This window comes from Rhamphochromis longiceps, linkage group LG5, assembly GCF_057381845.1.
Source record: "Rhamphochromis longiceps isolate RC_006_pf linkage group LG5, R_longiceps_female_GT1.1, whole genome shotgun sequence".
Classification (NCBI taxonomy): Eukaryota; Metazoa; Chordata; class Actinopteri; order Cichliformes; family Cichlidae; genus Rhamphochromis; species Rhamphochromis longiceps.
Genome location: NC_140561.1, coordinates 15,363,732 through 15,384,454, shown reverse-complemented (window position 1 = coordinate 15,384,454; position 20,723 = coordinate 15,363,732). Strand labels below are relative to the sequence as shown.

Below are 20,723 nucleotides of genomic sequence, written 5' to 3'. Positions count from 1 at the left end.
TATGATAATGAAAGACTACAAAAAGCACCAGTAACAATCAAGATCTAAAAGATTGATGCGATTGGAGATACAGTGTGTAATGTTTACCTCCTAAAGGACTCTTGCTTTGTGATCTTGCTTTTGCTTTTTGTTGTTTACGTTTAAGTTTGTAGTGGTGGTCATCAAGAGATGAACCTTTGCACTGTACTATATATAAGGAAGTAGTACCGTATTTATAGCATAAAACAACTAAAAGTTGATTGGATAGAGATAACTAAAAAACTATTTATCTGAATTAACAATTCAGAAAATATTGCTTATTTCCCTTTTATCCCTGATAGAACCTCAGTGTTCCTGCAGCATTTGATTTAGAAAAGTGCACACTAAAAATAGTTTACATTTTGCAAAAAGGTGCCATGTGTTTAGACAATAAAATCATGTGCAAAAAGTAGAAAAGTCCATCAACAGCACAGTAGGTAATTTAAAATGTCACCAGTGTAGCTAGTAGGTGGATGCACAGTTAGCATATATGATGAGGAAGTGATTGCGTGTGACTGTGGAGCTGTATTTTTTTTTCCACCATTAACATCATCCTAATGGATTTTCACACAAGTCATCACAATTATCTTCTACCGATTGCAATACTTGTGGCTGATGTATAAATTAAGGTGTAGCTGACTTCTTCACTGACTTGAGTTTAGGGTAATTTCTTGTAATTGATGCTATTTATTTGCAGTTGTGTGTTTTTTGTTTACTTTCACATGTGGGAAATAATTCATACACAGACTGAAGCTTTTTATTTGTTGTTATGATGATTGTGAACAGGTTCCATTTAGATTTTAATAGTGTTAAAGTTCTGTGTATAGTACAACATATCAAAAAAAAATAAAAATAAATATTAGATATCTCAACTTTGATGGTGCCGTGTGACTCTGTAATATCCAGTTATATTCTTTAACTTCTTTAGACTCTGGTAGTTTTCCCTGCAGGAGATGAAACAAACAGCTACTGGCTGGAAGAGTTTCCTTGCCTTCCCTGCAGAGACTCTGCTGGTAATGGGTGATTGCCTACTGAAGTATATGACATTACGTCCAAGGTGGGCAAGGTGGGGAGGGAGGGAACAATAGATTGATGGAGTAGTGAGTGCAGGGGGTTGGGCATTTGTGATTAGCTTTGAGTTGATCCCTCTGGAGCAGATGGTGAATGGTGGCTTACCTAGATGCCTTGAATCCCAGGAGTTAACGGTAGCATGTGTCCATGTGGAAGGAGTAACACCGAAGTTGAGGAAGGAAGAAAGAAAGCCTCATGAGAAAAGACTTCAGGAAGACAGGTAAGGAACATTTTCTGTTAGTGACTGACTTTGTGTTCGGAAATGTCACTGTGAACAGAGAAGGGCTCCTTATCGAAGGAATTCCTGGTTAAGATTCATATACTGGTTAGTAGGTGATGATGAATACCTCATTTTCATCCATCTAGAAACTTGTATGGTATTTGTAAAACCTGTGGTGAATAGGGTGATTACTGTCCCCTTATCTGTTCTGCCTTACACTGCTGGCCCTATCAAAGACTTTATTTAAACACAAAATATTATAATAGATATAATGTGCAAATGTCTTGAGTCACCCCTCATTTCTTTATATCTAACATGTGGAAACATAAATGGAAATACGGTTTAAAAGGCAAAAACAGTTTATACAATTCTAACCAGCTTGAAAGTTAATATTTGGTATGACCACCTTTATTCTTCAATACAGCCTGAATTCTCTTCTTCAGGCTTCTTCTTTGAGTTATCTTCAGGAATAGTTCTCCAGGCCTAGAAGTGCAATCAAAGCTCTTTTTGGATGTTGTTAATATTGAGGTCAAAGCTCTGGGGAAACCAATCCATGATTAATAGTGAGCCATTTTGTGTTTTTCTTTCCAGGTATGCTTTTACTGCATTGGGAGTATGTTTGGGATCATTCTCATAATGCTTTTCAAATGGTATTGCATGGTGGATCAAAATCTGATGACACTTTTCGGCACTGATAATTCCATCAGTTTTGACAAGAGCCCGAAAGCATGACAGAGCCTCCACCATTTAAGCTGTAGGCTTGTTGTACCTCTTACAGGTAGAAATCTGTACATATTAATGATGATTTGAACCAAAAATTTACAATTGCCACTGATTTTGCTCACAGTTCTTGTATAATTTGGCACACCTCAGCCTTTTCTCCCCATCCCTGGATTCTAAATTGCTTCTTGACACCCATCCTTCCACTGTTGAGGATTCAGTGAACAGTAGGCCAACTGAAGGCCAACTGATGCGTCTCTTGAGTTCTGTGTCAGGTGGATTTAGTGGATCTTGTGTGTGTGAATGTGAGAGTGAATGAATAATGGAATTGTAAAGCGCTTTGGGTGCCTTGAAAAGCGCTATATAAATCCAATCCATTATTATTATTATTATTATTATTATTATCTTATCTCTTAAGAACATGACTTCCAAATAGCGTTCATCTGCTCTAGATAGTTTTTAGGCCTTCCACTTTTCCTCCACTTGTTCAATTTGTATGTTAGTGTTAAGTGGCTTAGCTCTTAAAATAATCAGGTACAAGGACTGGTTTCAGTATAAGTAAAAACAAGCCCCTGTCTAACGATCTTCAGAAAGCATGAAGAATTATTGCTAAAGACCACTTTAAATAAAAATTCCAAGAACGTCTGGCTTCGTGGAAGCAATAAATGAAGGGTGGCTCCAGACTTTTGTACAGCACTGAAGGAAGTCTGGTCTCTTATGAAGTCTAACATTAACCATCCTCCCTAGCCTGAGATCACAACTGGATGCCACATCATGTTGCAGAGCACAGCTGCCATTGCACTGCTGCTTTGCGTGCAGTCTCTGCATGGCTCCGCTCTCCCTGCCGTGTCGTCCTATGAGTTCACTGCCTATAGGATGCAACAGTACAACCTGGGACAGCATAAGTATGGTAAGTTCAGACACACCTATATATTATAAAAAAAGAAAAATGACAAATCTGTAGCATAAAATTGCTTCTAAATTTAAAGTCTTGCTTGTTTTTTGTTTGACCTTAAATGTGCCACATGATGCATATTCAAGCTTTGGTGCTGAAAGGATATTTTGAAATCAGTATGTTCCAGGAAGAGAGTTTGTCTGTGCTAAACTCAAATTATAGTTTAACCTGGGTGCTCATGAAACCACTACAAATCTGGTAACCAATTTTAGAGCATTTTATAGGAATATAGGAAAAACTGGATAATTATATAGAACCTATTCTGAGCATAAATTATGTTTCAAATTCTAAGGAAACCATTTTCAGTGTATTTTTTTTAAAATGTGCAGATTAGCTGGAAAGCCGAGGCAAGGTCTTCCAACAGGATTTTTTTTAACCTAAAAATTACAGCTGACTGAGGGAACTAATATTTCTTGACCACTGAGAGCTTGTGGTCACTGCCACTGGAAACAGATTGGTTTGCTAAAGGCTTTTTTTCTGTGTAAAAAAACAGGAAGAGGAAGCTGCGTTTAAAGTAGAGTTTCTATGTTGCCCAAGTTGGTATTTATGTATCATTTGCCTTCTCTTGTCTCGTCCGCCGAGGCTGTCGTGGAGCCATTGTTGTTGCGGAGGCACGCTCAGCAGAAGAGCCGTCGTTAACCCGCCGCTGTGTGATAATGAAGGTGGAAGACTTCACTACAGAAAAATACTCCGAGGCCCAACGACAAAATGCAGCTGCCATCCTGATCCTGCTGCCCCAAAATATCTCCAGTATCCCTCACAATGCAGTAGAGGTATTATAATACTTAAAAGCATTCATTCTGTTATTGACACATCACTCAATTACTAAGGAAATCAGAAGAAAACAGGATTATAAGGAAGATATTAAGAATCTCTTAATCAAGATTACAATTGTTTCTCTGCCCTTTGGTTGAAGTAAAGCATTTTGTCTCTCAGTCATTTATGGTGAGTGAAAGCGAGACCTTGCTTAAGGAGACCCTCATGCCAGTGTATGTGGCACCTGAGGATGAACAGCTGCTCTGCATGTATGAGGAGGTGAAACAGGCTGCAGCCACCCGGACATCATCCATTTTTGTCAGAGGTAAGTGATACAACAACGAGATACATGCAAATGCTTAATGGTGGTTGTTTGGACTAATGCCCGGGGAAAACTAAAAAGAAAGTTATGGTATGGTATTACTAACGGTTCTGGTGCATTTCTTCTTTTGTTGACAGTCCTCCGCAGTATGGTCACGGCTACAGCTTTTCAGATTTTAGTGATCAACAATGCCCCAATTAAGGCCACCACTGACAATGCTATAATCACACTGGAGGTGCGTTTGGGACCCAATAATTCCCCATAGAGGAATAAAATTGATTAGATCATCCAATATCAGTTAAATAATTTTCAATCTGCTTGCAAATGCACTTTGGTTCTGTGATATATGCCTGGGGATGTTTATTTCAGGGAGTTCTTCTAGGAGCAGTAGAGGATGCACCCACTATAGTCATCGCAGCCCACTATGACTCTTATGGGCTTGCCCCTGTGAGTCAAATCGTAAAACACCTCTAAAATTAGGTGTAAATTTTAGCAGATAGAGTATCAGACTGTGCTCGAACCATAAATGGATATGTGCTTGTGTGCATTTTACAGTGGTTGTCTTATGGAGCAGACTCAAATGCCGGTGGTGTCACAATCCTAATTGAGTTGGCCCGTCTCTTCCAAAAACTCTACAGTAGTCCCAGAACCAGACCACAGTAAGTTCCAATTCATTGTAAGATTACAAAGCAAAGGCAAAGTTAATAAATGTCTCTACAAAGCAGATGAACACGCAGCAATTCCAATGAATTTTCCCGCTGTGCCTGTCTTTGAACAAGATAATATGCTGCTGGATAAAGATACTGTATTCTGTATGGAGGAAGTATACACTGAAAAGTAAAACAGGAAAGGAAAATTAGGGCCTCGTTACTCACTACTCAGGGACCACACCTATCTTCAAACTTAGCTTTCATTGTAACCTCAGCTGGACTGTGAAAGCTTTTGTAATTGCATGGCTCTAATGATGTTGCTTTGAGTGACTGATAGTGATCGGAAATACCCTTGAGGAAAACTAACAGCCAGTGCAGGTCAGTTATAGTTAATAAGTTAAGCTGTTGAATAATTTTGTTTTTTTTGTGTGTGTATGTGTGTGTTTTAGATTTAATTTAATGTTCTCCTTGACCGGAGGAGGAAAATACAATTTCCTTGGAACAAAGAGGTGGATTGAAGAGAATTTGGACCACGCTGGTGAGTTTTCAGCTTTGCCACTCATTGAACATGAGTGGGCTGTGTGCTGTATGTGCTAATGTGAATTAAAACACAAAATGTCAGGTTTTTAAAGCTAAATATTTTCCATCCAGAGTCCAGCCTTCTCCATGACAATGTGGCATTTGTCCTGTGCTTGGATACACTGGCCAACGGCGATGAGCTGTACATGCACGTCTCCCGCCCTCCTAAACCCGACACGCCAATGCAGTCTTTCATCCAACAACTGGAGGAGGTAACCAGCGGAGCTGTTTCTACACGTGCAAGAAAAGCAACCAGATCTCATCAGTCTTAGTCATTTGTGCAAATATCTTATTTAATTGCCCTCCAGGTGGTTTCCTCCAGATTTCCCTGGGTGAAGGTGGGGTTGGTTCATAAAAAGATCAATCTTGTGGAGTCTACTGTAGCCTGGGAGCATGAGCGCTACAGCCTACGCAGGATCCTGGGCTTCACTCTGTCTCATCTGGAAGATCCTAAATCTGAACTTCGTGGCTCTATGCTAGACACCATGCAAGTTTTGTTTATGGATATTATTATTAGTAGTATTTGAGAGCATTGAGGCCCAGGTTGTTTGTCCCTGTACACCACAATAGTGTATTTTAAGTAAAAGAATTAATGTGTGAATAAAGTCAGCTTTTCAGCTTTTACAAAAGGTTTACACCGACAGACATTTATTTATATATCCAGTCCTTCAGTTTCAGAGGCTCAAAATTAATTAGACAATACACTGACAAGCAGTCTCATAGCCAGCTGAGGACTGTTCCCTTGCATTTCATGACTAATGAAGCAGATATAATATCTCAGTTTGACTCAAAGCGTTCAATTTGTTTTATAGTGTTTCACTGTAATTTTTAATATAAGACTCAGAGCGATATCAGTGGAGGTGAGGGGAGCCATCATTAGGCTGAAAAATTCAGAACTAACTATCATAGAGAGAACGCAAGTATATTCTTAAAAAGGCGTGGGTCTGTGGTTTGGTTAGACCAAAAAAGGCAGCTAAAGTACATGATCACAGAATTATTTCCATGGTTAAGACAACTTCACAATATCTAACCAAGTCAAGAACCCTTTTGAGGAGATAGATCATGGATCAATCTACAATCTAAAGAAGCCTTTGGGATGGAAGTACAGAGGGTGAAAATCATTGGTTATAATAAAGAAAAGGGAGGCCAGATTACTCTTTGTCAGAAAACATCTGAAACATCTGAGCCTACCCAGTTGTGTGGGAAAAAAGTCTTTTGACAGATGAATGAAAGTCGAACTTGTCCCAGAATTATGGGAAGAGAGAAGTGCAGAGATGGATAGAAACAGCTCGTAATCTGAAGCATCTGTTAAACATTGTGGAGTCAATGTTATAGCATAGGCACGTGTGGGAGACGTTGGGACTGGGTCACTATTGTTTATTGATGATGTGACTGCTTATGTAAGCAGCAGGATGAATTTGGAAGTGTACAGGGCTATACTCTCTACTTAGATTCAGCCAAATGCTGCAAAACTCATTGTTCACAGTTCAGCTAGGCAGATTTTTATCATGTAAAACCCTCTGAATCAACGTTGAAAGCCTGCACTTCAAACACGTCTTGATTGTTTGATTTAAAATCCACCGCGGTGGTGTACGTAAGCAAAAATACAAAACTGTGTTTTTGTCCAACAGATTGTTGAGTCAAGTGTATTTTCACAGGGCATTAAAAGATATTTACTCATGTGACTATCACCTCTAGGTCAAAAGTGGATTTCCGGAAACTTAAGCGAAATGGCATCATCATAGCAGAAGCGCTGGCCCGCTACATGTACAATCTCTCTGACAAGGTGACTGAATGCATGAAAACACAGCATACTGAAAATATAATAAAAAATTTTCATTACGTCAGCATTGCTTTAAAATAGCCATGTTAATGTGTTATAACTGTGTGTTTATTTTTCACAAGGGTTCACCAAAGGATGTGCAAGTTTTCAAGGGCCAGCTGGTAAGTTCCCAGTTATTTTGATTGGTATGTACAGAGAAGTGCTGACCTCTGGTGTTAGTTTAGAGACATGACACAGTGTTTGAGTCTTTCAGCAGCTTATTCCTCATGATCATCTGAAGGTTAGGGATGGATCACTGAGGTTATTTATTCAAACATGTTTTAATGTCATTTCTTAAAGATTTATATCTACATGTAACTGAAAAAGTCTAAACAGAGTCTATTTTTTAAATCATAAGAACTGATGCATGCAGAGTAGAAGCTGAGTTTTGTGTGATTTCTTTTTTCCCCTCTGCAAAACCCACATCCAAATCTGTAATTCAGGACATTCAGGACAGTCGTATCTCCAGTTTGATGTCCTTCCTGACATCAGTCCCTCGGGCTACTCAGCTGCTGGATAAGGAACCCAGTCATATCTTGCTGGTCAACTCACTGGAGCACGAATTCAAGCGCTATCTGCAGCAAGTCCACAGACACACCTTCCGACAGGACAAGAGGTAAAAAAATACAGCTATCTGAGTAGAAAGAACATCTTTTCAATCCAATCGGTCATACCACGACAACAATAATAATGATCAACAACATTTCTTCCTGCAGGGATCCTGATATTACCTTCTTTGATCAAATGAGCCAACCAATAGTCATGTACAGGTAGATATTGGTATTATTATATCTGTTTTTAAATTTTAGTGTATATGTTAAATTTAATAAGCCATTAAAACTCTAATGTGCATTTTTTAATTCAGAGTGAAGCCTGCAGCCTTTGATCTGTTCCTGGGAGGCTGCATTGCTGCTTACCTGGGTATTGTTTACTACGCAATCCAGGTGTGTTAATGCACTCTTTGACGTCCATATTATATTATCTAATCATACTGTATTCCATATTTCCATGTAACTACACTGTTTACAAGGAACTGTAGACAGTGCAGCTACAGCACTGTTTATTCGTCATTCTGCGTAGTCTAAAAGCACTACCAGTTTAAAATAACCTATTCTTTCTCTTTTAACAGAATTTCGGTTTTCTCTACACAAAACTAAAAGCAGCAGTTAAAACTAAGCACCACTGAATCCACTACGACTACGACCACCGACTCCATGACAAGCGCTTTGAAGTCAGCTCTGCACATGTTGGACATTTGCCGGGTGTGCAGCAGGAAGCCTCTTTGCATGATCACATGCATCTCATATAAAGTGGGAATTTACTTTGAAATGTAAATTTTTTGTTTGTTTGTTTGTTTTTTTAAAAAAAAGATGTTTGTACCTTTCATTACACTTGAAGTCACTTAACTGTGAAAATTACTTACATTAACAGGCTCCGAGTGTGCCGTTTGAAACAAAATGAAACGAAATAAAGAAGTTGTTTCAAGCTGTATGAAAACTGTATCAAAGCTGGGAACGCACAGCCCTGGATCTGATTTGAGCTCCTGTGAAGGACACTCCTGCCAGATCATTACTATGATTCCCCATATCCTCTGCTCTGCATCTGTTCGCGTGGATTTGACTGGGCTTAACATGGCTGTCAAGCGAGGCCCCAACCGCTTCACTAGATGAACAGCCAGTTCCTGTCAGATAAGTCAGTGAGAGCGCTGGAGACACAAAGGCACCCTACAGCGCTTGGTAAATTATTAATGCTTATGTGGCAAGCTGACAGTGAACAGAGGTGACACTGGGTGGTGGTGGTTGTGGTGGTGGTGAAGATTTTTAGAAGCCCCATTTCTCTGCTGTTTCACTCCTTTTCTGCTGATCTGATAGCGCTGAGTTTATTTTAACTACGAGGCAGCCGAACGGCCAGAAGTGTTGGAGATTGGTGTTGGCTTATTTGTAAAGGCCCCTGGGAGGGAAATAGGTCATGGGCTGTGACCCCAGGTATGTGTGTCTCTGCAGGGGGCTTGCAGCTAAGGAGGATTAGTGGCCGAGTGCTCAGGTAGCACAAAGAGTTTTTCTGCTTCAGCAAGGATGCCCTTAATCTGCTTTCCTTCCAACAGAGTACATTAATCAGAATAGCTCCAGGTTAAACAAAAAGTTTTATCAGTTTGGAGGTTGACAGGGTTTCATGCAGAATTTATAACTACTGATGCAAGAGAAATGTCATGTTGTTATATAAATATAGAATAAATAATATATAAATATGACAGTGAAATAGGTGGTATTCACACTCCAGGAATAATAAACCCCCATAAATATTAGACAATATTTCCAAACAAACAAACAAACAAACACACAGACAAAGGTAATACAAAGAGGAGGTACACTGTTTTCGGGGAAGGGGTGGAGTTAGCAGGTGTCAGGGGGAGGTGAGTGATGCTGCATGCTCCATTCAGGCAGGCTGATCTGGATGTAAGCCGTGGAAAAGTAAGTAAGGCAGTCAGTGAAGATGGTTCCCCAACTATACATCACAGTGTACAATGAACAGTTCAGATCTCCAGGCACAGTGAAAAGAGCTCAACTTCGACCGACCTCTGCCCACCGTAGGAACAACCCTCAGCCCCGGGCGGTAAGACACACAGCTTTCAATACTGCCTACGTGATCTGTGTGAATGAAAGGCCGGAGTGACTGTTGGAAATTTTGGAATTTCTTTATTCTTTTTTTCAAATTTGTCTCCAAAATTAGAAGTTATACTATATCACCCTGGGTGATTCAGAAAATATGAAAAATATAGCTCATTTCAGGCAGACAGGATTATCTGAGGCAATTATACCTACTGCTCTATGCATTGTATTTTGTTTGGCTATATTAAAAAAAAGTGTCCTACTAATTGACTGGTTGGGCACATTTTTCTGTGAATCATAACAGCTGTATCCTACTATTATGCAGGAATTTCTCCGTGCTTATTTATTCATGCAAGGATGAATAGAGTTAAGAAAATTTACATGTATGTGTCCCATTTGTTCTTTGCCTCCCAAGGACTTTCTGTTTCCCAGGAGCCTTCAGTCAAACAATAGGTCAACCCATGCACTTCTTCATCCCTTGCCCCCTGTGGACTTCAGCCGCCCTCTTTTCCCCCCTGTCAGACATTTTTCATTTCACGGTCCTGTTGCAACTTGTTCTGACAGCTATCTAAATACAACCGACAAAACACAACACATGCCCCCTGTCAACCCATCAACAGTACAAGCCATGCCCTCTGCTGATAAACTGCAGAAACTACAACTGACCGAGCCTTCCCCGAGCACTGACATCCACCTCAGCACTGCTTTGAAGAGCCCACAAAGGTAAATATATTCTGTATATTCCATCAACAGACCAGAGATAAATACTCAGTGATTTAGAGTGATTCTCTTTGCAGCAGACTTGGTTATCAAAAGCATGTTCATCCACATTCAACACAGCAGCTCAGGTAGGCAAATAACCTTTGGCCTGTTCTTATGGTCTCAGGGCTGATGAACATTATTGATTTATAACCTAGTAATTCTATTAAAAAACTTTTTTTTCATCTTTCGAACAGGCAAAATACAGCTGCTCCACTTCAAACAAGAGCCCAAACTCCTGCAGCTCCTTGCAGCTTTGTACAGACAAAATACCAGAGGTGCTGTTCTAACAGCAGCCGGGATAACAGGTGATTATTTAGTCGAATGTGATATATTGAAATATATCCCCATTTTTGTTTTGGTGCATTTAATAATAGCTGCTGATAGTCCTTTTCCTCTCTTTTGGTTCCTCAGCAGTGGTTGCTACAGCTGCTTCCATGTAGTGAAGCCCTACCAAGCTGGACACTACATCATACACCCAGAGTTTGTGTCTGAAAGCCTTTATTAGGATTATTAGAGCTCTGGTTTCCAAGATGGTGACCCGAAGAGGTCCACGGAGAGCCTGAGGCTACTCTCCAGCAATTGTTAACTTTTCCTTAATTCTCTGTTAATTAACCCAGTGAGACAAGGTGTAAGAGTGAATCATGTAGAGTGTACAAGCACAGCTGTTATCTCATTGTGTAATGCAAGGAAACTTTTGCAGTTAAGTGCTCAATCGGTACCAAAGATCTTCTCATGGGATGATTTTGAAGATCAAATGAGGCTCTGAGGCCCTAAGGTGCTGTACGTGAGTTTTTGTAATTTTAATCTTCTGAGGAAAACGTGTGTCAATTAAAAGGGAATCAGTACAATGATACAGTATGATGCCGTCTTCAACTACCAGAGCAAATGCAGTGAAAGAGTGTCACTATCGATGCAAATAAAGGAAGCATTACCCTCACTTTGCTAAGGATCAACTCCTCACTTCTGTATACACTGCACTTTTTTGGTGACTTTTAGGTTCATCGGGTTCTTTGTGAAGTATTGCGTAATTTGCATGCAACACTGTCACATGCGCAGCAGAATGAGAAAACACAGAGCGCTGCTTTTCTGCTGAACTACATTTCCCAGGCGTTTATGGACGTGTGCAGGGCGGAGACCCAGCAGCACGCTTTGATTCCTTTCACGGGCTGTTTGTGTGAACAGAAGCAAACAAGTTGTACTTTGAGTCGACGGGGGGACTGCTGCTGATCGGTAGGCCAAAAAAACCCACAAAAATAAACTATAAATGTAATTTAAAATCTAACAAACCGAAGAGAAAAGGGCAACAAGTGTGAGCGAAAATTATAGTGCACATGGATTACGTGTTATTTTTCTTCTTTCTCGTACCACCTACTAAGGCGCAAAACCAACGACTGGTCTCTATACATCGACAGACACAGACATGCTTAGAAATGCGCTGTTGTTGTCTGTAGTGCACGATTTATGCAGTTAATAAGAGACAGATATATAAGCAAAAACTCCACAGCACACAACAGTCAATTTTGCACACACGCACGAGCTTAGATTTAGACTGATGGAGGGTTTCTTTCTCACACGGCTGCTCTGATTTTATCAGCACTTCACTGTTTGTTTTTCCTCCATGTGATGGTAGATAGTGAATCAGCTGAAATGGTGCATATGAGCCCTCTTGATAATACCTTAAACAAAAAAAATGCAGTGTAAAGCTTTTAGAAGAAGAACATGCTGTACTTGAAAACTTTGAGTTTGTTTGTGAGAAGCCGTTGAAACTGGAGCAGAAAGGATTGGCCACATTTTTATTTTTATTTTTTAAATTTTAGCTCCATAAAACTAAGCAAAAATCATTTGGTCTACACACACGTGCATATTTGTAAGAAATGGAAAGATGTCACTGTGGCCTCTTGCACAGTTTTCCAGGATTGTGTGGATGAAACAATTAGGTACTTCTTGGTGGAAAAAACCTATTAATGTTGACCAAAGTGTTGGTTTCAGCCTGATATGATCAATATCAAATCACAAACTGTCATAGGTTAACTTCTTAAACCCACCCTTGTAGTTTTCCATTACAATAAAGAAGAAATAACTCCTAGAAATGGTAAATGATCTTCTGACTTTCTTGGTAAATTTCCTAACTGGGTCCAGCAGCTTGATTGAATCTCAGAGCTACCAGCAGTTAGTTCTCTGTTAATTAATGATAGGCTTATGTTATCACTACTGCTGTTGGGGGAAATCTATACCAGGGCTGGTTGAACACAGAATCAGTCAATTAGATTGCTAATTAATAGCCAGCATTTGTTTATTATCGACCCCTGCTGCCAGGGCAGAGCATGAGCATCAAGTGTAGTTAGGACTAGTGAGCATGTAGCTGAGTTGGAGAGGACTGAACTCCGCTAGATCGGCTGTGCATTCTTATCAGATCTCCTCTGATTAGTTAAAGCCACAATAACTAACATCAGCCATTAATTAGTTTACCCATAAGAGTTTCTGCCTTCCCTTCGCTGGGAGGTGCACTACAAATGGATCTCAGTCTGTTTTCTTTTTGTTAGACTTGTTTACTCTGCTGTCAAACTTGCACCGAATGATGTGTGGGTTACTTGGAGTTTTGGTTTGTTGGGCTTGATAGAACACAATGTTTAGTATTCTTTACTTTCCTTCCTGACATTGGCAGAGGTTTAAGGCCCAAATCCCCTTTTCTGCTTCTGCGCCTCCTTACATACAAATGAGTATTCTTTCAATTTTGAACTCATAGGTTAGAATTACTGCTGGGAACATCTACTTATTTTTTTTATGGGTAATTGGCAGTAGATTTGTTTGGTTAAATCTCAAACACATCTTTAAAGTTTACATTCTGACAGCCTAATACCTTTAAGTGCTGTGAAATCACTTTGTTCAGCAATGCAGAGCATGTAAGACAACCCAGGAAATGTAGTGGAGGCTTTGAACTGACAGGGAAACAAGAAGGACTGAGAGCACCGATGGGGCTGGGGTTGTTTTCCTGGAGGTCCTTTGATAGTTTCATTGGTATATTCTGACTGTTTGCTACTGAAAGAAACATGAATGCACTAAAACACCTGCACATTTTTCTTATAAAGAATCAAAATAGTAATTGAAGTTTGATTTCCTCAAAATACTGTGTTAATATGAAATCTACAAATATTGCATCGTCACCAATTTTTTATTTTTTTTAAAAGACTGGTATATCGTTGTCATGGCAGGAAGAAAAACAGATGTGACAAGCTTCCAAGTGTCAAACAGAAGAGGTTTCCTGTAAAACATATTGATGATCTGTGGAAAAGCTACTTTGGGATTTGCACATTGAACAGCACAAACATGTACCAAGTGGTGCCAGGTGGAGCGGGGGGCACAATTACAGATGTTATCCCCAAGCAGAAACTCAGCAAGGACACTCGACCCTTAGTTGGAGCTGGAGTAATCGGGCTAGTGCTGGTGATTGCAGCTGTGACTGCGTGGTGTTACTACATAGCCTCTTTACGCAAAGCGGAACTGCTTAAGACTGAGCTGCTGGATCTGAATAAAGATGGCTACATCATCCGAAACCAGGGAGGGTCTATCGTTTTCAGAATGGATTTCAGGTTGGTATTTCAATTTATTTTATTTATTTTTTTGCTATTTAAGTTTCCATATACAGAAAAAATGAGACCTTTAGATATACAAATCCATTATTTTAAATATGTGCTGAACTTTTTGTCATTTAACAGAAATGTGAGATTTGTGTAAAGAGATAATGCTTATAGTTATTTTTGAATCTTGACAGGTCAGGGACCCTTGATTTAGACTCCTGCTCTAAAGAAGGTGAGATTCTGAGCTGCGTCCGCACCACAGACAGAAAACTGATTTTTTTCATTGAGACAGTACGGCCCAAGGATACTGTCCAATGCTACCGTGTGCGCTGGGAGGAAGTGGTTCCTGATATTCCCGTAGAGCATGCAATGACATACAAGTTTGCACACTGGTATGGAGGCGCAGTGTCAGCAGTTCAACACTGGCCTATTTCTATTTCTGGCCAACAGGCTCCAAAACCATTTGTTACTAGTGACATCTACTCGAATCGTGATGAGTTTGGTGGAATTTTAGAGAGTTACTGGATTTCATCTAATGCCACTGCCATCAAGATCAATAACTCTGTGCCCTTCCATTTGGGTTGGAATGACACAGAGAAGACCATGTACTTCCAAGCACGGTATAATGATAGTTCCTTTAAGCCAAACCCAGGGGAGATGCCATGTGCGGAACTTAGCTACAGAGTTTGTGTGGGATCGGATGTAACATCCATACACAAGTACATGGTCCGCAGATACTTCAACAAGCCAAACAAAGTGCCTGCCGAAGTTATGTTTCGCCATCCCAGTTGGTCAACATGGGCATTACATAAAACTGACATTGACCAAGAAAAGCTTTTGACATATGCTGCGAACATTCGCAAGTATAACTTCAATTGTAGCCAAATGGAACTGGATGATGGCTATTCCCGCCACTATGGGGACTTTGAGTTTGACCCAGTTAAGTTCCCCAATGCCTCTGCTATGTTTCATAAGCTGAAGTCAGATGATTTTATGGTGTCTCTCTGGATTCACCCTTTTGTTAATCATGATTCAGAAAACTTCCATACCTGTGTGGAGAGGGGATTGTTTGTCCGAGAACCTACAGGCCAACTGTCAGCCTTAGTGCGTTGGTGGAATGGCATTGGTGGCATCTTGGATTTCACAAACCCTGAAACCCGTGATTGGTTTGCCTCCCAGTTACGTTCACTGCGATCCAGGTATGGGGTGTCCTCTTTTAAATTTGAGGCAGGAGAGGCTAACTACTTACCATGGAAATTTAAGACTTTGGAATCCATTCGGGACCCGAGTATTTTCACAAGACGTTACACAGAAATGGCAAGCCTGTACAATGACAGAGCTGAGGCGCGCAGTGGTTACCAGTCCCAGAACATATCCTGCTTTTTCAGACCAATTGACAGAGACTCAGTTTGGGGGTATGAGTTGGGTCTCAAATCTGTTATTCCTGCAGTGCTTACCATCAGCATTCTGGGCTACCAGTTCATTTTACCAGATATGATTGGAGGGAATGCGCATGTGAACCGCACATATGGAAATCGTGGATTACCTGACCGAGAACTTTATATCCGCTGGTTGGAGCTGTCAGCCTTCATGCCCTCTATGCAGTTTTCTATTCCACCGTGGGAGTACGGCGATGATGTAGTTGAAATTGCTCGGAAATACACCGCCCTCCATGAAAGTCTTGTGGCACCAAGGGTCCTGGAGCTGGCCAGCGAGGTGCTGAGCACTGGGGACCCAATCATACGACCAGTGTGGTGGATTGCCACAGGTGATGAGACAGCCTATAAAATTGACTCCCAGTTCCTGATTGGGGATGACCTCATGGTAGCCCCAGTTTTAGAGCCTGGAAAGCAAGAGAGAGACATCTACCTCCCAGCTGGCCATTGGAGAAGCTACAAGGGGGAGAGATTTGATATCAAGGAACCATTGCACCTCACAGACTATCCTGTAGACCTGGATGAAATTGCCTATTTTCTTTGGGTGTAGCAGGAGGTAAATAACAGTCTTGATTATTTTACGCTCCGATTTGCTTGCGGGACAAGCTTCACAAGTCCTTTTATTGATGGATGGGTGGATGGATGTTATATGGACAGATTTGTGGGGGAAAAAATGTTTTTTTTTTTTTTTTTATAGAAATTAAAATTTTAACAGCACATTACTTTACAAATGTGAACATTGTCACTCAAAAACATTTAAAATCTCATCATCACTGATTTTTTTTCTCCCCAATTTGATTTAAACTAATAATTACAACATTGTCTTTAGTATTTTATGGTATAATGAATCATAGCTTAGTGTGATTTAAACTGAAATCGTATAACTTCTGGTGTCTGGCAGAATTAATCTTGTAAATGGTAAAATGTGATAGACACCGATCTTTTATGTTTGTATGCTTGCAATATTAGCCAACAATGGCCACCATAAGCTACTTGTCTTACCAGATCTAGCAAGACTAATGTGCCAAACCACTTATTATTTTACAGTAACGAAGGTATGTTTTAAAACTCATTAGTTAAGCATATTTTTGTGTGTCTGTAAGATTTTTAAAACTATCTGTGCTGCTTTAAGCCACATACTTGAGACATTTGTTAAAAAGGGGATTTACTAACTGTGAAAGAAGTTAAGCTTAATTGCCAGTGAATGCTATAAAGTTGTTATTTGAGCCTCGCAGCACTTTGAATTTCAGCTTAAGCCAAACAGACTGTGGTGGGAGGATGACTGAAGGGGTGTCGTTATTGGATACTTCTCAGGAAGTTATCTTTAATGCTTCATTCATTAGAATCAGTGCTTGAGGTTTAATCATTACAAAGTGCACAGCTCTCACTAATGCAACACCGAGTCATGTAACTACTCTTAGACAAGAACGAGACTCCTTTTTATTAAGCTTTGAATGTTGTCCTTTCTGACTCAGGTAATGGTTTTCTCAGGCCGTCTGAAGTATCTCGCAGTTCTTTTAATGATCTTGGCTAAGCTTGTATGCAGCTAAAAAGGCAGTAATACTTTCATGTCTTATGCAGTGTTTGCCACGTCCAAAATAATAAGCAGTTCTGTAGCATTTTTTTGGTATAATTTAAAAAAATGAAAATGATAGGTGTTGTAAATTTAGTGTAATTTAATAATCACTTGTAATGCTACAATGATTTTATTTGTAATCTTGGTTTGTTTGATTAATTAAACGGCAGTGATGTGCCTGTTATTAATAACTATTTGCAAAGTGATTATTCGATTTTTTTTAAAAATGCATTTATCACAGCCCTATTTTAAAAGAAATGTCAATACAGAGTAAAGAGAATAAAAGAAGAGAATATTACTATTTGCTAATTACTTCAGGCCCATATTTAATTGGAGGTGGTAGAATGACACTTCTTTAAACTAACTGGACCAAAAACATTGTTATTGTATCAGTTAATGCACATTATCTCTGCTATTCAAGGAAGAAAAAAAAAAAATTAAGCAAGATCCACACACATCACTACTTTTTTTCATTTAAAATGAATGAAGACAAGTGAAACCTGTCCTGTGTTCTTGCCAGTCAAAATTGTACTCATTTGCCTATTAGCAGGGCACAGTTTAAATGACATTTTACTCAATGCTGAACACTGCACACAGTTTTCTGGGCAATGTATGGCTTTTATTTTTATTTTATTAATATTATTTTAAGGGAAGGCCTTGGCTATTTCAGTAAGATCATGGAGAGTCCTGGTGCTAAACTGGCCTGCCTATACTGGAGACCAAGGTTTTGAGCAGCTGAAATTATGTGTCAGGGTAAAACAAAGACAAAACATTTTGCTTTTAATTTGCATCATCATTTGGTCTTCTGAGTTCAAGAACCGGGGTTGATAAAAGAAGTTGCTTAAAACTATTGCTCAACTGTTAATTAAAAACAAACAAACAATGTATACAACTCACAAGGTGCAATTTTATATAAATGTATCTTGCAGTTATATAAATATTACACAACATCTGAACTTTTCTGGAAATGGGAATGTATTGATTGTGAGGTAATATTTGTGATGTGTAAATGGGTTGAAGTGTAATGTTAATGTTGCAGAACACGATGTCTTTGCTCCTCAGGCTTTTCTATCATTTTTTTCACTATGTAGCTACAAATGTCCATTTATTTATTTTTTTCCCCCAACACCGTTATAGATCAAAGTACAGTATGTAATATCATGTATGCTATTATCAAGAGGTGCAACAGATATTGATCTTCTCGTCAAACTAGAATACGTTAAGTAACATATTCCTCTGACTGGCATATCAAAGGCTATCCAAGAACCCAACCTTGTTATTGGTTTTGTCTGTTTCATTGTTATTTGTTTTAAATTTTGACATAATTCAAAATCCTTTTAAAATTGAATAAATGGATAAATCAACTTTAATGATGTCCCTTTTTGACTTCCTGTGGATTAATTTAAATATTCTCATGGTTTCTGTTTTTGACCTATTGTGGGTTCATGCTGAACTTTTGCCATTTGAAATGTAGCTTCTATGTTGACATCCACTGAATTTTGTTTTTGCCTTTTGACATCACAGCTGTTCTACCTATTTATAGCTGTTCTCACTTAGCATCTGGGCCAAGCCAATCTCTAAGGCTATTTCAGTCTAAGACCACCTTGCCACATAACAAGACTGAAAGCTGAATCTTTGACTGAAGGTTTCTTCTTCCCCAATGTGAAAGGGCAGCATATCCAATGCCAGTTTGTATGAATGTACAGCACTGTGTAAAAGTCTTGAGCCATCCCTCATTTATTTATATTTTGCTTCCAAGGAGTCAGACTTGGTTTCAGTCCAGTCCTTGTGACTGTTTTTCACTGGAATATATTTTTGTTTGTTAAGCCACTTGATTCTTATAATTCTGACTTATAATCATTCAAGCACAATAAAAGCACATAACTCAAGGGATGCACCAGTGTTCACTACACAGACAACTTGGCACGAACCGAAAAACAAAACCTTTTTCTAAATTGTATCTTTAGGCACTTTGTTGCTACAGCTTGTTGCAGAAAAACAGAATTTGTTGAATGTATGAAAAATGCCAAAGATAACACAGGCTGACAGGCATAAAATACATTTTTTGCAACAAGAAAAAAAGAAGCAACTGGCCTAAAAAATTACAGCAGAGTGTCTAAAAATCATGTTCTTAAGAAATGGGAAAAGAATCCAGACCTTACACACAACATGAGATGCATCTGGCCTTTCAATTGATCCATCTACTTTTTTCTGAAGGCTCATCAGAAATGGTCTCCGTTTAAGGGGGGTTGTCAAGAACCCATCCTTAAGCAAGTGGAACACAGAGAAAAGGCCGAGGCATGGTAAATTACACAAAAACTGGGATGAAAACCAGGGGCAGCGAGTCTGATGCACTGATGGATCACAATATGAAATTTTCAGTTCAAATTGTCAGTATGTATGGAGTAGGTCAGAAGATGTACAGCAGTTAGTGTCTGCAGAGCAACAACAGAACAACTGCTCTGTCATGGTTTTGGACTGCAGTTCATCCAGTGGTCTCAGGATCTTGGCAAAACTGATGCAGAAAAGCACTGCCAGATTTTGATCCACCATGCAACACCATCTGGAAGGTATCTAATTGGCAGCAGCTAAAAACTTGACAATGATCCCAAACACACTGACAGTACAGTAAAAGCATACCTGGATAGATAAATTGTCCTCCCTAGAGCCCAAACATCAACATTTTGACGCAGTGTGGAATAATTTTGACATAAAACAGAACAAAAGGCAGCCGACATCCAAAGAAGAGCTTTGAATGTCCTTCGAGAAGTATGGAGAACTATTTCTGAAGACTGCTTACCAGAAAGTTTAGCTGAAAGAATTCAGGCTGTGTTGAAGAAAGGTGGTGCAAACTTGCACATTAATGCTTTAAAGAATCCAGGCTTGTCATATTTTGTGCTTGAAGACCTTTTGCATGAAAAAAAAAATCAATATTAAATTGTTAGATATGCCTGACAGTTGTTTTTAATCCCCCAACAATGCCCGTCTGACTTTTTACACACAAAATAAATAAAATCTTAAGGATACAAGCATGGAAGAAAAATAATGTGAAATTTAGGTCAGTAAGCTGACCATGCAATCAGCAAGCCAGTAACAACCTATAACCTCTTTTAAGTCTGCAATACATGAAAACTAATGTGCTGATCAGTTCAATATTGAAAGAGACACCCTTGAGGGACTTTTCCAACTTTTTGAAACCTGCTCATCATGGGGCAATAATGACAAGGTGATGAAACCATTCTGCGGGTTATTTGGAGGCTGTGTTCAGATCAATAAATCATCAGGTGGTTCATGATGTGAGGCCAGAGAGCAAGTGATATAAAAGTGTATGACTAGACACCAAGAATAAGAAAGATAAACTTACTACACTGTGAGATAGAAGCCACAATATTTATTACAATTACGGCATAAAACACGACTGCTCTTTCTGAGTTCAAACAGTCTGGCATCTCCATTCCTCATAGCTAGAGTCGATCTTTCATATGTTTTGGGAATTTATTCCATTTCACAACAGCGGGATATGCTTCAGAACTACTTCGCTTTATTTGCCAATGTCTCATCTGTCTTCAAAATTGATCTGGACTTGCAGCCTGTGCAGGGAGGACATACATTCATTGATTAGCTGTCTGTGCGCTCCCCGGATCAATAT

General features: G+C 39.4%; 3 protein-coding genes across 8 annotated transcripts; all 3 read left to right on the top strand.

Annotated features, from left to right (window-relative positions):
- The first annotated feature begins 1,183 nt into the window (after nt 1–1,183).
- Nucleotides 1,184–8,580, top strand: LOC146669468 (BOS complex subunit ncln). Its single transcript, XM_085407891.1, has 16 exons — nt 1,184–1,309; nt 2,777–2,939; nt 3,567–3,757; nt 3,921–4,065; nt 4,200–4,297; nt 4,432–4,509; nt 4,618–4,721; nt 5,162–5,250; nt 5,364–5,503; nt 5,600–5,778; nt 6,990–7,077; nt 7,197–7,235; nt 7,557–7,729; nt 7,830–7,883; nt 7,979–8,057; nt 8,243–8,580. The coding sequence occupies exons 2-16, from the start codon at nt 2,804–2,806 to the stop codon at nt 8,297–8,299; spliced, it is 1,650 nt and encodes a 549-aa protein (XP_085264017.1). The 5' UTR covers nt 1,184–1,309; nt 2,777–2,803; the 3' UTR covers nt 8,300–8,580.
- Nucleotides 8,581–8,804: 224 nt separating this feature from the next.
- Nucleotides 8,805–11,400, top strand: LOC146669467 (uncharacterized). Of its 5 annotated transcripts, none has more exons than XM_085407889.1 (5): nt 8,805–9,726; nt 10,138–10,445; nt 10,523–10,570; nt 10,679–10,789; nt 10,896–11,400. In XM_085407889.1, exons 1-5 carry the CDS (start codon nt 9,607–9,609, stop codon nt 10,987–10,989), a joined length of 681 nt encoding a protein of 226 aa, XP_085264015.1. In that variant the 5' UTR covers nt 8,805–9,606; the 3' UTR covers nt 10,990–11,400. The 5 variants fall into 5 exon arrangements, with proteins under 5 accessions (XP_085264015.1, XP_085264013.1, XP_085264016.1 ...); XM_085407887.1 differs by having other exon boundaries at nt 10,869–11,400; XM_085407890.1 differs by having other exon boundaries at nt 10,520–10,570; nt 10,899–11,400.
- A 198-nt stretch (nt 11,401–11,598) lies between these two features.
- On the top strand, nt 11,599–18,439 carry myorg (myogenesis regulating glycosidase). 2 transcript variants are annotated; one of them, XM_085406078.1, is made up of 3 exons: nt 11,599–11,714; nt 13,697–14,074; nt 14,257–18,439. In XM_085406078.1, the coding sequence occupies exons 2-3, from the start codon at nt 13,812–13,814 to the stop codon at nt 16,046–16,048; spliced, it is 2,055 nt and encodes a 684-aa protein (XP_085262204.1). In that variant the 5' UTR covers nt 11,599–11,714; nt 13,697–13,811; the 3' UTR covers nt 16,049–18,439. The 2 variants fall into 2 exon arrangements, with proteins under 2 accessions (XP_085262204.1, XP_085262205.1); XM_085406079.1 differs by having other exon boundaries at nt 11,637–11,714; nt 13,673–14,074.
- Nucleotides 18,440–20,723: the final 2,284 nt, after the last annotated feature.

Coding starts and splice junctions, on each gene's coding strand:
- LOC146669467 (XM_085407884.1), top strand. CDS start 9,607: ATGGTTCCCCAACTATACATCACAGTGTACAATGAACAGTTCAGATCT. Junction 10,446..10,519: donor GCTTTGAAGAGCCCACAAAG/GTAAATATATTC, acceptor TTCTCTTTGCAG/CAGACTTGGTTATCAAAAGC. Junction 10,790..10,868: donor AACAGCAGCCGGGATAACAG/GTGATTATTTAG, acceptor AGCTGCTGATAG/TCCTTTTCCTCTCTTTTGGT.
- myorg (XM_085406078.1), top strand. CDS start 13,812: ATGTACCAAGTGGTGCCAGGTGGAGCGGGGGGCACAATTACAGATGTT. Junction 14,075..14,256: donor GTTTTCAGAATGGATTTCAG/GTTGGTATTTCA, acceptor GAATCTTGACAG/GTCAGGGACCCTTGATTTAG.
- LOC146669468 (XM_085407891.1), top strand. CDS start 2,804: ATGTTGCAGAGCACAGCTGCCATTGCACTGCTGCTTTGCGTGCAGTCT. Junction 4,298..4,431: donor ATGCTATAATCACACTGGAG/GTGCGTTTGGGA, acceptor TGTTTATTTCAG/GGAGTTCTTCTAGGAGCAGT. Junction 8,058..8,242: donor TTGTTTACTACGCAATCCAG/GTGTGTTAATGC, acceptor CTCTTTTAACAG/AATTTCGGTTTTCTCTACAC.